Genomic DNA, 14,020 nt, shown 5'->3' on the forward strand with positions numbered 1-14,020 from the left:
CAACTCCGGTCCAGGTTTATATACATTATCTAATTTTCTCATTCTAATTATCTATTTTTTTGTTTTAAAATGTAAACAGGTTTACATTCTGCATAGGATACACACATCCTGGACATCAAAAATAAATGTGGGCTTGTTTATTATAGATGACTATGTCAAGCAGTATACTTACTATTAATAAAAATGCTTAGCCGCTAACTGGCTCAGAATCCTGTTTGTTACTGGGTAACAGTAACTAGAGTACTGAACATATAATTCTGAACTGTTGATCCAAGGAGCTCAGTTTTGCTATCGTGAGACATATTTGGGTCAACATGTTCAGTGTTCTGTGTGTGGTAATTTGTTTGGTGCGAGTAAAGTTTTATTTAATCTCTGACCCAGGGAAAACTGTGGTGTGGACAGTTGAGGAGAGAATGCAGGCTCGTGCTCTATCCGTTATTCTTTTCTGTCTATCTGGATCTGCTCAGAAAGCCCCGTTTCATTGAGGATTGCTTTGTTTCCATGAATCAGATCTTTACCTTATGGATTTCCTTTCTTGGTGCCAGGGGACGCTGAGGCAGAGTTATATTGCTTTCATGTCCTGCACCAAGACATAGAAATCTTGACCCTGCTTTTTCACCTTCTATCCCCTTCTGGCCCGCCAGCCAGTTTTAACCGGCCCTTGAGGTAAAAAATAAATCAGTAAATTTTCGCCATATTCCACCTTGTTTGGTTCTATTTTTACTTACATTTCATTATTCTTGCCGTTAGATGGCGCACGTACCTCAGTGGTTCCACACTGTGCATCGCGCCTCCTTAGGAAGGTGCCATTGTCGGTCGGGGTGTCACGGGTATCGCCAGTCAAAGAAAAAATGTATTTCAAGCAAAACAAGCTGTTCATGCACACTGAATGTATGAGTTGTGCGCTATCTAGCTAGTTTGTGTCACATGACACTAGGCAAGAGAGTCGGCAGTCTGTAAGAAGCATACCAGTTGACCGCGGCTTCGGTGTTTCATGTTTCTATGAGTGGTCATTTTGTGAGTTTTTTGTTACACGATCGCAATGAAGAGGTTTTTAAATATGAGTAAAAAACTTGAAGGACATGGAGCCTAGTTATAAAGAGAGATGTAAACCAAATATAGAAAGTATGATGACAGTTTCTTGAATTTCTGTTTCACATGCACAATTGTGGACACTGAAGAATATCCACTGTGTGTTGTCTGCCTTAAAGTTTTAAAACATTGAAACGTAATTTAGAAACTGTTCACTGTAGTTTGATAAGTAAGCCTCCTATTTTTCTCACAAGTTAAATGAATGAACACAAAGCTGTTTTTTCTAACCAAGCTACAGTCCCAGCAAAGTTTTTCTTTTATCATACAAAGTTGCATACCGATTAACACAATGCAAAAAACTCATACTATTGGAGTACCAAGGAATAAGCAACAGAGCCCTGCAAATTCTGCTTCCCTTTGCAATTGCAGAGATGGCTCTGTGGCTAAGGACCTGCCCCTGTGGCTGGAAGGTTGCTGGTTCAAATCCCGTGGCCAGCAGAAGGCCCCTGAGCAAGGCCCTTAACCCCAACTGCTCCAGGGGTGCTGTACAATGGCTGACCCTGTGCTCTGCCCCCTAGCTTCTCTCCCTGTCTGTGTGTTTCACAAAGAGCAAGTTGGGATATGTGAAAAAAGACAATTTCCTAATGCACAAAATTGTATATGGGTAATAAACTGATCTTATCTTATCTTAATTTCCTGCCTTTGTGAGGCTGGGTTTTCAGCACTTGCAGTTATCAAATCCAAGTTCAGATCAAGAGTCAATACTGAGAAGGAGATGCATGTTGCCATTTAAAAAATACTACCCAGTATTTTTAATGAATCATGTTAATGTAATTTGATAAACAAGCCCACCTACCTATTAAGAGGCACAAACAAAAATACATTGTATTTCTCCCTCTTTTGGAAAAACATTCATGTTAAATTTGTACTTTTTCTAAGTCATTTTATTTGCATTTTACAAAGATGTTGACTATTTTTTAAAAGTCATTATTAACCAAAAAGTATTTTGGTTTTGAAAATGATTAAAAATAATAAAAATTGGATCAACTTTGTTTTTATTTTAACCCATCATTTCCATTGCAAATGTAAAATCTTTTGTAAAATATCGCACTGCCATAGAACGTATTTTTGAGACGGGAGGCATGTGGAAAATTTGACAGGCCAAGGGAGGCACCCATCCAAAAAGTTTGGGAACCCCTGATTGAAGAAGCAGAAAGTAAACAGTGAATCAGAGTGTTCAACAAAGCATGGACTGCAAAATACTTTTTCACAGAGGTTGGAACAAAGGCTGTATGTTTAATTTGTAAGGAAAATGTTGCAGTGTTCAAAGAATACAATCTCAGTTGGTATTTTTCTACCAGACATGGTACAGTAACTATGCTAGCAATCTGTCATGTGAAGAGCGGGCTAATAGAGCTTCCAAACTAGCCGCTAGTTTACAGGTTCAGCAAAATGTATTTTTCTGCCCTTCTATTATCCAAGAGGCCAGCACAACGGCAGGCTACCTGCTTGCATATAAAATAGCTAAAGAAAAAAAGCCGCTCTCTGAAGGGGAGCTTTTTAAGTGTATGATAGAAACCACAGATATTCTTTGTCATGAGAGCAAGAGCAAATTTGAGATAGTAAGATTATCATGCAGAACAATTACCTTTTAGGTTGAGGTGATTGGTGAAGACTTGCCTTGTGAGTTGACCGTCAAGTTTTATTCAGTTTTTATTTTTTTATATTTAATTTTTTTTTCTCAGGTTTTCGTTAACCTTGAACTAATAAGCCTATGTTGGATTTTAAACTTATATAGGGCATAGGCTATCTGTAAGAGGAGCCTGAAGTGGCCCTTTATACAGTTTCAAAATTTTATGTGGCCCTTGGACCAAAAAAGCTTGCCCACCCCTGCCCTAGACAAATTGCCAAACTCACACACATCTCAGTGAGCAGGTTGCTTAGGGCATGGAAATCCCATCTATACTGTAGGTCATTGTTTCCTTGCATTCTGTGTCACCCTGCTCTTCAGAGTGCACAGAAACCGTTCTGCCCCCTTTTCAATCTGGAAAACTGCATTTATTCTTGTGAACAAATAGTGACATACACCACTGTGCTGAATGTTATCCAGGGGTGTGGATAAAATGATTCTCTGTCCTGGCCTAACAAAACATGCTTTGTTATTTCACTGTTAAAGAATACCCATTTCATCACTCAGAGCAAGTAATTTTACAGAAAATTGCATCTTAGTGCTTGTTTCAGAAAACCCAATTTCAGTGGAAATTTGCTTCTAGTTGTGTCTGGAAACTGACAACAACATGGACAGCACTCAATGGGTGTGCATACACACGCAAATACACAAGTAAATCATTCATTTGCCAAATGAATTTAAAAAAGTAATTGGCAGATGTACAAATATTAAAAGCAGTACATCAAATGTATGTGGGTACAAACATAAAGGAAAGCAAAGTCATTTATTAGATGAAAAAACACCAGATAAACACAAAATGGGCACAGTCTTCAGTTGACAAGAAAAGTAAAACAACCAGAGATTTTTTAACTTACTTCTGTATTCTAAGTTATGTTCCACATCCCTCCTCTAGAGGTTGCTCCTACCCCTTTCTGTTATGATTAGTTTTTAATATTTTCTGGTGAGTCTCGTTTAAATTTCGGTTGAAAGCCTAGCGCCTCTGCAGTTCCTGGCTCAGTCTTGTAAGATGGATGCCACAAGGCTTGTCTATTCCCCAGGCTTGCGGGCAGCGCACGGGCAGGCCTTATTCCCCAGCGTCCTGACCGTTTGAGTCTGGGGCTCAGAGCGCCTGGTTCTGTTATGCTTTTAGTTCTTGTTCCTGCTCCGGATCCAGTTCCTGATTTTAATCCTGTTTTTGTTTTGGATGGATCTCCCAGACTTTGGACTACGGACTGCGCCTACTTCCCGTTTTGGACTTCACTGGACTTGGTGGCATCAGCATTTCCCCCCGTGCACCAGATCACTATAGTCACCGCCCCCTGTCTGTCAACCCGTCCTAACCCTGCTGTACCTTCCACAGTTGTCCTTTCCAGTCATTTCCGGATTATAACGTACTTCACAGGAGTCAGAACCGGCTTCCGTGACACTAAGTATTTTATGTTAGGCTCTAGTGCAATTGCATCTTCCGCATGGATGGTAGAGTAGGACCCAAACCATGGCATGACTTCCAAAATGCGTAGTTCACAATAGTGAGAAGACATTGTTATGTAGGTGGTGTATAATATAAAACTGAAAAATATACCTAAAATAAATGGTCTTATTATGTGTTTTGTTTGGTTAATAGGGAATGTGGTTTATATGCAATTCACAGGGTGGGTCCAAATGAAATGTTGATGCTTGTTTACTGGAATTCCATTTGTTTGGTGTAGTGGGACACACTACTGGTGGGAGGGGCTTTATGTAGAAAAGAAGCATCTCCAGCCTCCACCAGCTTTTATTCTTTGTAAATGACAGTATTATAAATATACATGTACTGTAAATATAGTGTCCTTTGTGTTTGAAGTGGTTGCATTTTTGTAGTGTGGACTTCAGGGAAACAGCTCCATTTTTTCTTTGGCCATACAGTATGTGGCTATAGTGGCTATAGTGGCTGTGTCATCATTCTTTTAGTAACCTATCTACACTTCTGCACACCTTACTAACAACTTTGTTTTGTGTCATAACCAGTCAATTCAGACTTAACCTTTAGACCTAGTGAGTCATCTTACTGTCACAGTCATTTTGTTACCTTATGTTTTTCAGTTACTCCATTATATTAAGTTCTGTTAAATTGCAGTCTTTTTTGCATCTTGTATCAGGGCAATAATAATATCAATAGTCCTCATTCCTTTCTAATTTCTAATAATTCTAATAATTGATTCTTCAACAACTTCTATCCACAAGCAGTGAGACTGGCGAACACTTTTAGCCATCCCCCTCGGACCACACCTACACCATCACCACCTACCTCTTTATGATTTCTTATCTATTGCACATCTCCAGTCATTGTTTACACGTCTGTATTGTTTACATTCAAACTGTCTACATGTTTACTTGCACATTGTCTATTGTTTGTTTGTACATTGTCTTGATGCACTGTTTGCACTTTGTCTTGTTTTTTACACTTGTTTTACAATCGAGAGACTTTCTGTGAGTAAGAATTCCATTGTACCAGTACCGGTTACATATGGCAATAAAGTTCAAGTTCAAGTTAATCGATGCCTATTTTTCTATCTCTGTGTAGGGTGATGGACGTGAGGAGGTAGTTGCTTGTGCCTGGGATGGGCAGACTTACATTATTGACCATAATCGGATGGTGGTCAGGTTTCAATTTGATGAGAATGTCAATGCTTTCTGTGCAGGTAAGGATACTCAGACTACTCTTATCTTCTCAGAAGTGCTGTTTTTTGTCATTTTTTTATTTATGAGAGGAGAATGTAAACTTGTAAAATTATAGAGTAGGTGAGTTAAACAATCACTCACGCTGTATCAAACTGCAGTTCAGCACATATTATGTCTAATAGTAATGCACAAGAATTGTACGTTCAAAAATGTTTTTGGGTTGTGAACAACACAGAGTCATAAGTCACTTATGAGTGGGCAGCAATCCATTCATATATGATTAATTCAAATCTTGGGCTAATCTTTCTTCATTGTTAATTAGCTGTGTAGTTACCATTAACTTGGTGGGAGTAAATAATGTTATATAATAAATAATGTTTGAAATATTTAGGGAGTCTGGATGCTCTGATTTCCTTATTCTTCTTTACACATGCTGGTTACTGTAGTGATGTGAGGGTTTTAAATATTATAACTAGTAAATTATTGTAATCAGAAATTGTAACAGTAAATTGCAAGAGTAATTTGATTACTTTTAAGAATCAATTAAACTAAATAATTTACAGTTCCACACACGGATTCTAAATATACAATATATAATGTATTGATATAACACCAAAACATGCGTATCAAACGTAATAGAATATATTTGTGAAATGATCTACTGTGATAGATTAGCCGTTTATTTACTCAGAGATAAGAAGGAGAAGAGTTAATAACTTTGGAGTTAAAATACATTGACTAAAAAGAGTTATGGTCTAGCTCTTAGGTTTTATCAGTCTTATATAATGACATTACATTCATATTCTTAGGTACAGGTAAATATGCATTTACTATCGTGAACAGACAGTAACATCAAACATGTGTTTGGAATAATAGTTCAATTCTCTAGAGAATTATAATGTTAATAAATAAGTTGTATACTCAAAGATTCATTGGCCAAACATCCTTGATGAGTTCAAGCTTCCAACTGAGAAAACTGAGCTGGCTGGGTTGGCCTGTGGTCTACTTGTCAGCTGCTTGCTCTCTACAGAGAGTGTACCATTACTGAGAGGAGAGCGAGGAAGAAAGAGAGCTTTGCCTAACATTTCTGGTGAGGCAGCTTTGCCAGAAGTTAGTGTGGGTTAGCTTTGGTCTTTAAAAACAGTCTGTGCAAGGTTCTCTTCTTGGGTGCGGCTGCAAGGTAGATTGGGGAAAACTTGATTAATCTCGGCTACATGCTCAGATATTCAGGATGTCGACAAAAGGAGTCTTAACTGTCTTATTTTGTTGATCAGGTGAAAAAAACTGAGTTCTCAAACACAAGATTTAATCTGTTTTAGGAAGAATATCTCGGCTGCTTTTTACTTACTCTCCCAGCCTGGCGTCTTAGAAAAAAGTTTGAGTCCTGACTCGGATTGCTTGCAGTCACGTGTTTGGAAAAGTCAGATTGCCTTTGGGTGATGAGCAGTGACTTTGGACCCATGGTCTTGTGAAGTAACAGACTTAATATAACCCATTTGCTCCATATATCTGTATACTGTATCACATTAGATGGTTCAGCATTGGATACAGCTTAATGGTGTCCCTTATCAGAGGGGCCTTTTAGCTACATTCCTCTGCATTTACAACAGGGCACCAAGCTGTGCCTTTCAATAATACAAGGATTATTAGAAATCTAAATTAATACTTAATTCTAATTGTAATTCTAATAATATGTCCTGCAGCAATACTAGGAGTACATACTGTAACTTGTGACGCAGATACAATATGTTTCTTGTGATGCACCATTGTCTCTTTCAGAATATAGATCCTGGCCTCTGCCATGATTCAGCTGCTTTCTGACACTGTGTAAATGCATTATTACCATATGACAGTCAGATCATATGAATATGAAGTAAACATTATGCATACTCATGTTTTCAAGGTTAACTTGTTTTTGTAGGCTGCAGATGTAGCAGCACCGTTTATGGTAACTTGGCAGTGTTTGCTTGCTAGTACCTCTTATTAATTATTGTTTTCTGCAATAAACTGTAATTAGGTTCTCTTTTCTTCCACAGCATTATAATATTTACAATGAGTGCTGTTCTTCTGATCTGATAAGTGTAATATGTTTAAGTTAGTAATGGGAGCGAACAGTTAAAATATTCCATTCTTTTGACATCTGGTGTTTTTTAATAAGTGTGCATCTTTAAAAGTAAAAACCAGAACTCTGATTTACAATGAGAGAATAAGAGAGAAGAATAAATAAAACATGTAATAAAATACAGGTATGTGATATATTGCTGTATTTAACTTTATATATTGATATATTGCTGTATTTAACTTTTTTTAAAGTGATTATTATGTTTTAATAGGAATGCAGAGACACCACATAATAACTAAGTAAACTAGCAAATTCAAAACTAAATTCATTTTACATCCTGGTAGAAAACTTTGTGTATTTAAATGTTTACCCCCAAACACAATTGGATGTCACATCGAGGTTGGCATGTCAGGGAATGTGAGGGCCTGTTGTGCTAAGCCCATTTTGAGAACTTGAAAATTGGTGAAGTAATTACTCAGTTCCTCACCTGATCCACTGTGTAGTAGGGCTGCTGGTGCAGAATGGCAGAATGGCTGCCACATATCTCCTTTTTACCCTTCACAAACACAAGAATGTACAAGGAAGTATATCGTAAAAAATATCAAATTTAAACAATATAATAATATAGTGCATATTTTGTCTGATTCTCAGTTCTAATTTATATTTCACATATATTTAATAATAAACAATATAATTCATTCTTAGCATGCTGATGTGTCACCTTTTTGTATTTTGGTTTACTCCAACAATAATGCTACTGTTCAATTTGTCTTCTAGATTTGTTACCAATGTTACATTTATTCATCAGTCTTATTTGCTTAGTAGAATACACATTTACAAACTGTACACCTACCACGGGTGTGGTTATTGAAACATGCAGTTGTTCAGCTATATTCCCAAAAATCTATTAGTGTAGCATTGTATGTAATTCAAAATAAAAATAAAAAAGTGATACATTTCACACCATCAACGTTTGTAAATAAAATTAAGTGAAAGCAATTGACAACAATAAATATATATTAAAGATAAAGTTTTACTTTACTAAACAGATATACACCTGGTGCTTTAATACAATGGCACAGAAGGAACTATTGATGTATAAAGTCATTCCCAAAATGAAATTTATTAACAATTTGTGCAAGTTGACTGGAGTGTGTCTCTGGAGTGTGTATTGTTCTATTTTGTAGAATAAAGATGGTAACTGATGAATGTGTTTTGTTTGCAAAAGCAGTTTTTGAAGTTTTAGCTGTTTATAGGCTACAAGCTCAATATTTCTCAGTTGGAGTTTCAATGTTTTGAATATTTATCAATATATTACAAAAACAATGTAATAGCATTTTTATGTTATTTTGCTGGAAACATTTAAAATAGATTTAACAGGCTGTCAGCTGTATGTTTTCTTTAGAACCTTGGGTTCAAGAACGGGGCTTATGAGACCACACAGCTGTTCATAGTCAAAAAGGAAATCATTACAAATGCAAATGGTGGTGTAAGTGGTGGGGTAATGCCAGTCCAATGAAGAGATGCAAAAATATTAAAATAACCTACAGTTACAGTTTTTGTAATTTGCTTTTCTTATACACTACATAAATTCACTTTATTTTACATACATTCAGGTTTAATTAAATGTTTGAAGACATTGCATTTGCAAAAATCATCATCTTGTAAAACTCCAGTCAGGACACAGAGTTCGGACATCAAGTTTAAGGAAAATTGAGGTGATAAAACTGTTAGTTCACAATGATCATAACGTGGCATGGCTTTGAAGTATATTTTGAAACCATACATGTAGAGACCAAATCACAGCCAAATCATAAAACTACCTAATTCAGGTGTCAAGCAATAAACCAACATTACTAAACACTAAGGAATGGCAAAGGTCTGTATTGAGTAGTATTGGCATCGAAGAGGCAGTAGTGCTGTGAGTACTAAAATCTTAAGATAAATCTCCAAGGTCAGACTACAAAAGTTTACTTAAGGAAAGAAGAGATGAGGTACCCTGTTCCAGACCTGCTTTCTGATGTTTGTGTGGGTTTCCACCAGATACTCTGGTTTTCCCCCACAGTCCAAAGTTATATTGGCAGACTAATTTGTTTCTGAAAATGTATCTGCCGTGAGTGTGTGTGTGATTGTGTCTGCATGTGCCTTTCAATGGACTGATGCCCTGTCCAGGATGTGTCCTGCTTTGCGGCCATTGTTTGCTGGGATAGGCTCTGGCTTCCCTGCATTTCTGTATTGGATTAAGTGGTTAGAAAATGGATGAAAGGATAATTTGAAAGAAAAGTCTGTATAGTATGTACCTGTATACTGCTCAAGTACTGGGTGCATGTGTTTGCCATAACTAGACTCCAATTTCTTTTATTATTTTCTTTTACATGGGACATACTGACAGCTGCACCCTGTTGATAGGGTCAAACTATTTGTCCTGCATAGATCAGAAATCAACATTAATTTAATAAATGTTTAATAATATCAGCAATTCACTTCTTATAAGTATATATGTTTACAATCAGAATATGAAGCAAGGAATTTCACAACATTCTCTAAATATTTCAATAAATGCACGAAATCCCTGCCTAACAATTTAGGGATGTTGTGGAGTAATCTTACTGTAATGGGCATAATTACTTTTCCCATTGGATAGTTTAAAATCTGTTTTTGAAAATTAAATTATTTTTTTTTACATGCAGCAGCTAACACAGCATTGGCAAACTGTGTTGTGTGGTCCTCAAGGATTTTATAGTTTGTACACATCTGACTCCCAACTGGGCAAGTATCCTCATTAATTTTACATCATTAGATCAGAAAGCAAATCTGAAGGTTGAAGAGGTTGTAATATGTATTTGGCACATCGGCTTAATATAGATGAGAATGATTTGAAATGCACACTTAGCATACAGTTAATGAACATATAATAGTATAAACAGCAAGATAGATTTCAACATAGTTCCTCTGTGGCTGTTAAGAGGTAGTTTCGCAATGCTCTGAAGCCCACTGGGAAAGTGTAGCTCTACTTTTTTTCTGGGTTACTCCTATTGGTACATTTCCATGTCATTTACTCCAACTTAGCCTTAAAAATGTGTTTAGGAAGTTTGTGTTTGCCCGAATATTGTGGCAAAATTAATCTAGCCAGGAAAGAGAGCAAAGCACCTTTCAACAGTAATTCAGAATGTTCTGATAATATAGGCTCCTGTGTCACTTAAGATAAGCTTACTGTTTATGTTACATACTCCACTGCTTTTTGCCTTGTCTGGCTCAGCCTGTCATAAAGAGTCAATTTCTCAGTTTAAATTTGAGGGAAAGCTGTCCATTGAGAATCATTCTCAATATCTGCTAGTGCACATTTGGCTCAATCTCCATTCAGCTTGGAAGATGATTTGCTTCTTTCTTATTTTTTGTTCTTAAACCTTTTGTCAAGAAACAGCAGACTTTGAAGAAAACCCTCAAAGTGATTCAATTACATTGCAACCCCAAGGTTTGCTTTGAAGGAAAAAAATGAAACAAAACAAAAGAAATAAGCAATTTCTAAAATATCTAGGAATCATTGCAGTGAAAGCTTTCTTGTTTACTTGGTACATAACCATGGTCTAACACTAAGCTAGTGTTGCAGAGTACTTTCCTTTATTCAAACCAGCTCATATCACCTGTCATTAACTATTAGTGCCTTGTTTTTTTCGTTTTTTGCCACGTGTAACTGAATATTCCACACATGCACGCCCAAGAAATAAACCTGAATCATTTCTTTTTGCCCTGGATAAGTCAAATCAATAACTTCTCAAAGTGTCAACGGAGGGGTGGGAAAAAAGTGCTGCTCTTTACTTTGAAGATCAGTGAACCTTTCCTTTGGCCGTTGTGGTAGCAAGGCTATGCCTATGCTCAGAATATTTTTTGGAACATTGTAATAGTAATCTTTCTGCTGCCTTCCTTTGACTCACTTTTTTAGGAATGTTTTTAGGAATGAGGTTGGACTCTTATAAGTATTCCTGGACTCTTATAAGATGTCCTGGCTTTCCAATGACATCCCAGGCCACCATAAACTGGGCCCATTTTGACACCTTAGGTGGCATTAAGTTGAATTAGTTCACTGTGGGTGTCGACTCCGTCAGTGCTGCATCTGGTCACCACTCTTGTTTGTGGTGTTCATGGACAGGATATCAAGGCGCAGCCGAGGATGTGAGGGTGTCCGGTTGGGGGGAATAAAGGTGGCATCTCAGCTATTTGCAGATGATATTGTCCTTTTGGAATCATCTGACTGTGACCTTTGGTGTGCACTTGAGCGATTCGCTGCCGAGTGTGAAGTGGCTGGGATGAGAATCAGCAACTCCAAGACTCAGGTCATTGTTCTCTCCCGGAAAAGAGTGGATTGCTCTTTCCAGGTGAGAGGGGAACAGCTGCCCTGAGTGGAGGGGTTTAGGTATCTCGGGATCTTGTTCACGAGTGATGGAAGAGGGGAGCTTGAGATCGGGGCAGCATCAGCTGCTTTTCTTTTTTTGATGGTGAAGCGGGAGCTGAGTTTGAAGACAAAGCTCTCAGTTTACCGGTTGATCTGCGTCCCTGTCCTCACCTACTGTATGATCACGAACTGTGGGTAATGACCGAAAGAACAAGATCACGGATACAAGTGGCAGAAATGCGGTTTCTCCGCAGGGCCGCTGGGCTGACTCTCCGTGACGGTGAGGAGTTTGGCAATCCGGGAGAGCCTCAGAGTAGAACCACTGCTCCTCCAGATCAAGAGGAGCCAGTTGAGGCGGTTTGGGCGGCTTCAACTGGAGCTGTTCCGGGCACGTCCCACAGGGCGGAGACCCCGTGGCAGACCCAGGACACGCTGGAGGGATTATATTGGCTGGCTTGGGAGCACCTAGGGATCCCCCAGGAGGAGCTGGAATCTGTTGCTGGGGACAGGGAAGTCTGGGCTGATCTACTCGGCTTGCTGCAACCGCGAACCTCACCAGGAAAAGCGGACTGAAGATGGATGGATGGATCGTTGCAGTTCCAAGAGGGGGGCACATCTGGCCCCAGGTGGAGTTCACCTGTCATAAAACCACGTACAAGGCTATAGAGTGAACCAGCAATAAGGAATATGACACCTAGAACATACCCACTCCACTACAGGTGATGATGTCACAATCAGGCACCTTCCATGACAGTACAGTTGCATTTTGCAAGATTCTCTGGATCCCTGGCAACTTAACATCATATTGTTATGATGGGGTTTTGTGAAAATGGTGAAAGTCAGGATTTGACCTAGTGGCTTTGTCAATAAGTGAAATCATTATTCATAACCCCCAATTTGCAAGTATTTTCTAGCAATACACCCAAGTGAATGGTATAATTAGAGGCACGTAAATTTGTTCTCTGGCACAGCTTTGTTGAGAGTAGTAATAATTCAGATACTGTACATATGGTTAAGCAGGCATTTCTTACAGTGACACAAGACACCAACTACACTACACACAACAACACATACAACACACAAGTTACTGTATGTACAGTATTTACAAACCAGGTGTTTCAGAGGCCTAACATTCTGGGCACCCAGAAAACCCCACTGCTACTAAGCATTACAAAATGATCTGGGGTTTATTTAGACACTTCTATATCCTCTTTATTCAGTGTAGGTAAGTAATAAAAAAACACTCATAATACTTTGGTATATAGCAGAAGTGTGGAATTTAAATTTAGGAAAGTTATGCTTAAGCTCTATATACAGTAATATGACTTTATCTAGAGCAACCTAGTGTTAGGCTAAATCTCTTCAGTCTAGAACTGAGGAAATTGAGAGCAGATTTGATGTAAGTATACAAAATCCTAAGGGGTATTTGATGGGTTCAACCCAGGGGGACCTTTTCACTCTCAGTAGTAAAACAAGAACACGTGGTAACAATTGGAAGCAAAATAAGTATTTAGAACAGAGAAAAAGTAACATGTCTTTGCATGTAGAGCTGTGATATCTAGAACAGGCTTCATAGACAGTTTGTTGAGGGCTAAACTCTTGGCACCTACAGTACATGAAATTTTAGGTTTACTTAGATGCTAAACTACCCAATGAGCAAAACAGGTTGAATGGCTCCACTGTTGAATGGCTCATTTGCAGATCTTTTTTTCATGCTGTATGTTATGTCTTCTCGGTTTTTCTTTCATATTAATTATCTGTTAGTTCTTTGGATTGAATGCGTGAAGTAGGTTGTCTACAGTAAAAAAAACATAGTATTAATTGCCACTTCAAAGTGTCATGGCTTTAGAGCAACAAAATGTGAATAAAAGCTGTGCAAAGGTCAGAATACCTTTCCTAGGCACTGTGTGTTTAAAATAATATGCCATAGTTTTTCTTGCTCGGTTTCCAAAACATTGCTGTCTGGACTTACAAGTAGTATATCAAGCTTCAGTGAAGAGTAAAATGTTTTTCTGTGCCCATCTTAGTTTGTCAAGACATCAAGACAGTATTTTTATGTTTAATAAGGTTTCAGAAGAACAAGAGACTACAAATAGGAGGAGACCTAGGTCATTTGGCTTTTAGTTGCTAATTGATCTGATGGTCTCATTCAGCCTTTTCTTAGGCTCATCGAATTAGTTTGGTTTCCCATTAAGTTAAATAA

At 38.0% G+C, this 14,020-nt stretch overlaps 1 protein-coding gene across 2 annotated transcripts in view; it reads left to right on the forward strand.

Annotated features, from left to right (window-relative positions):
• Positions 1 to 14,020, forward strand: part of itfg2 (integrin alpha FG-GAP repeat containing 2) — a 67,496-nt gene that overhangs the window by 33,184 nt on the left and 20,292 nt on the right. For both annotated transcript variants that reach the window (XM_015353118.2, XM_015353119.2), the window contains one exon: positions 5,265 to 5,382. In XM_015353118.2, coding sequence (XP_015208604.2) covers positions 5,265 to 5,382 — 118 coding nt within the window. The remainder of the gene's footprint in view (positions 1 to 5,264; positions 5,383 to 14,020) is intronic.

Source organism: Lepisosteus oculatus, chromosome 7, assembly GCF_040954835.1.
Source record: "Lepisosteus oculatus isolate fLepOcu1 chromosome 7, fLepOcu1.hap2, whole genome shotgun sequence".
In the NCBI taxonomy this organism is placed as follows: domain Eukaryota; kingdom Metazoa; phylum Chordata; class Actinopteri; order Semionotiformes; family Lepisosteidae; genus Lepisosteus; species Lepisosteus oculatus.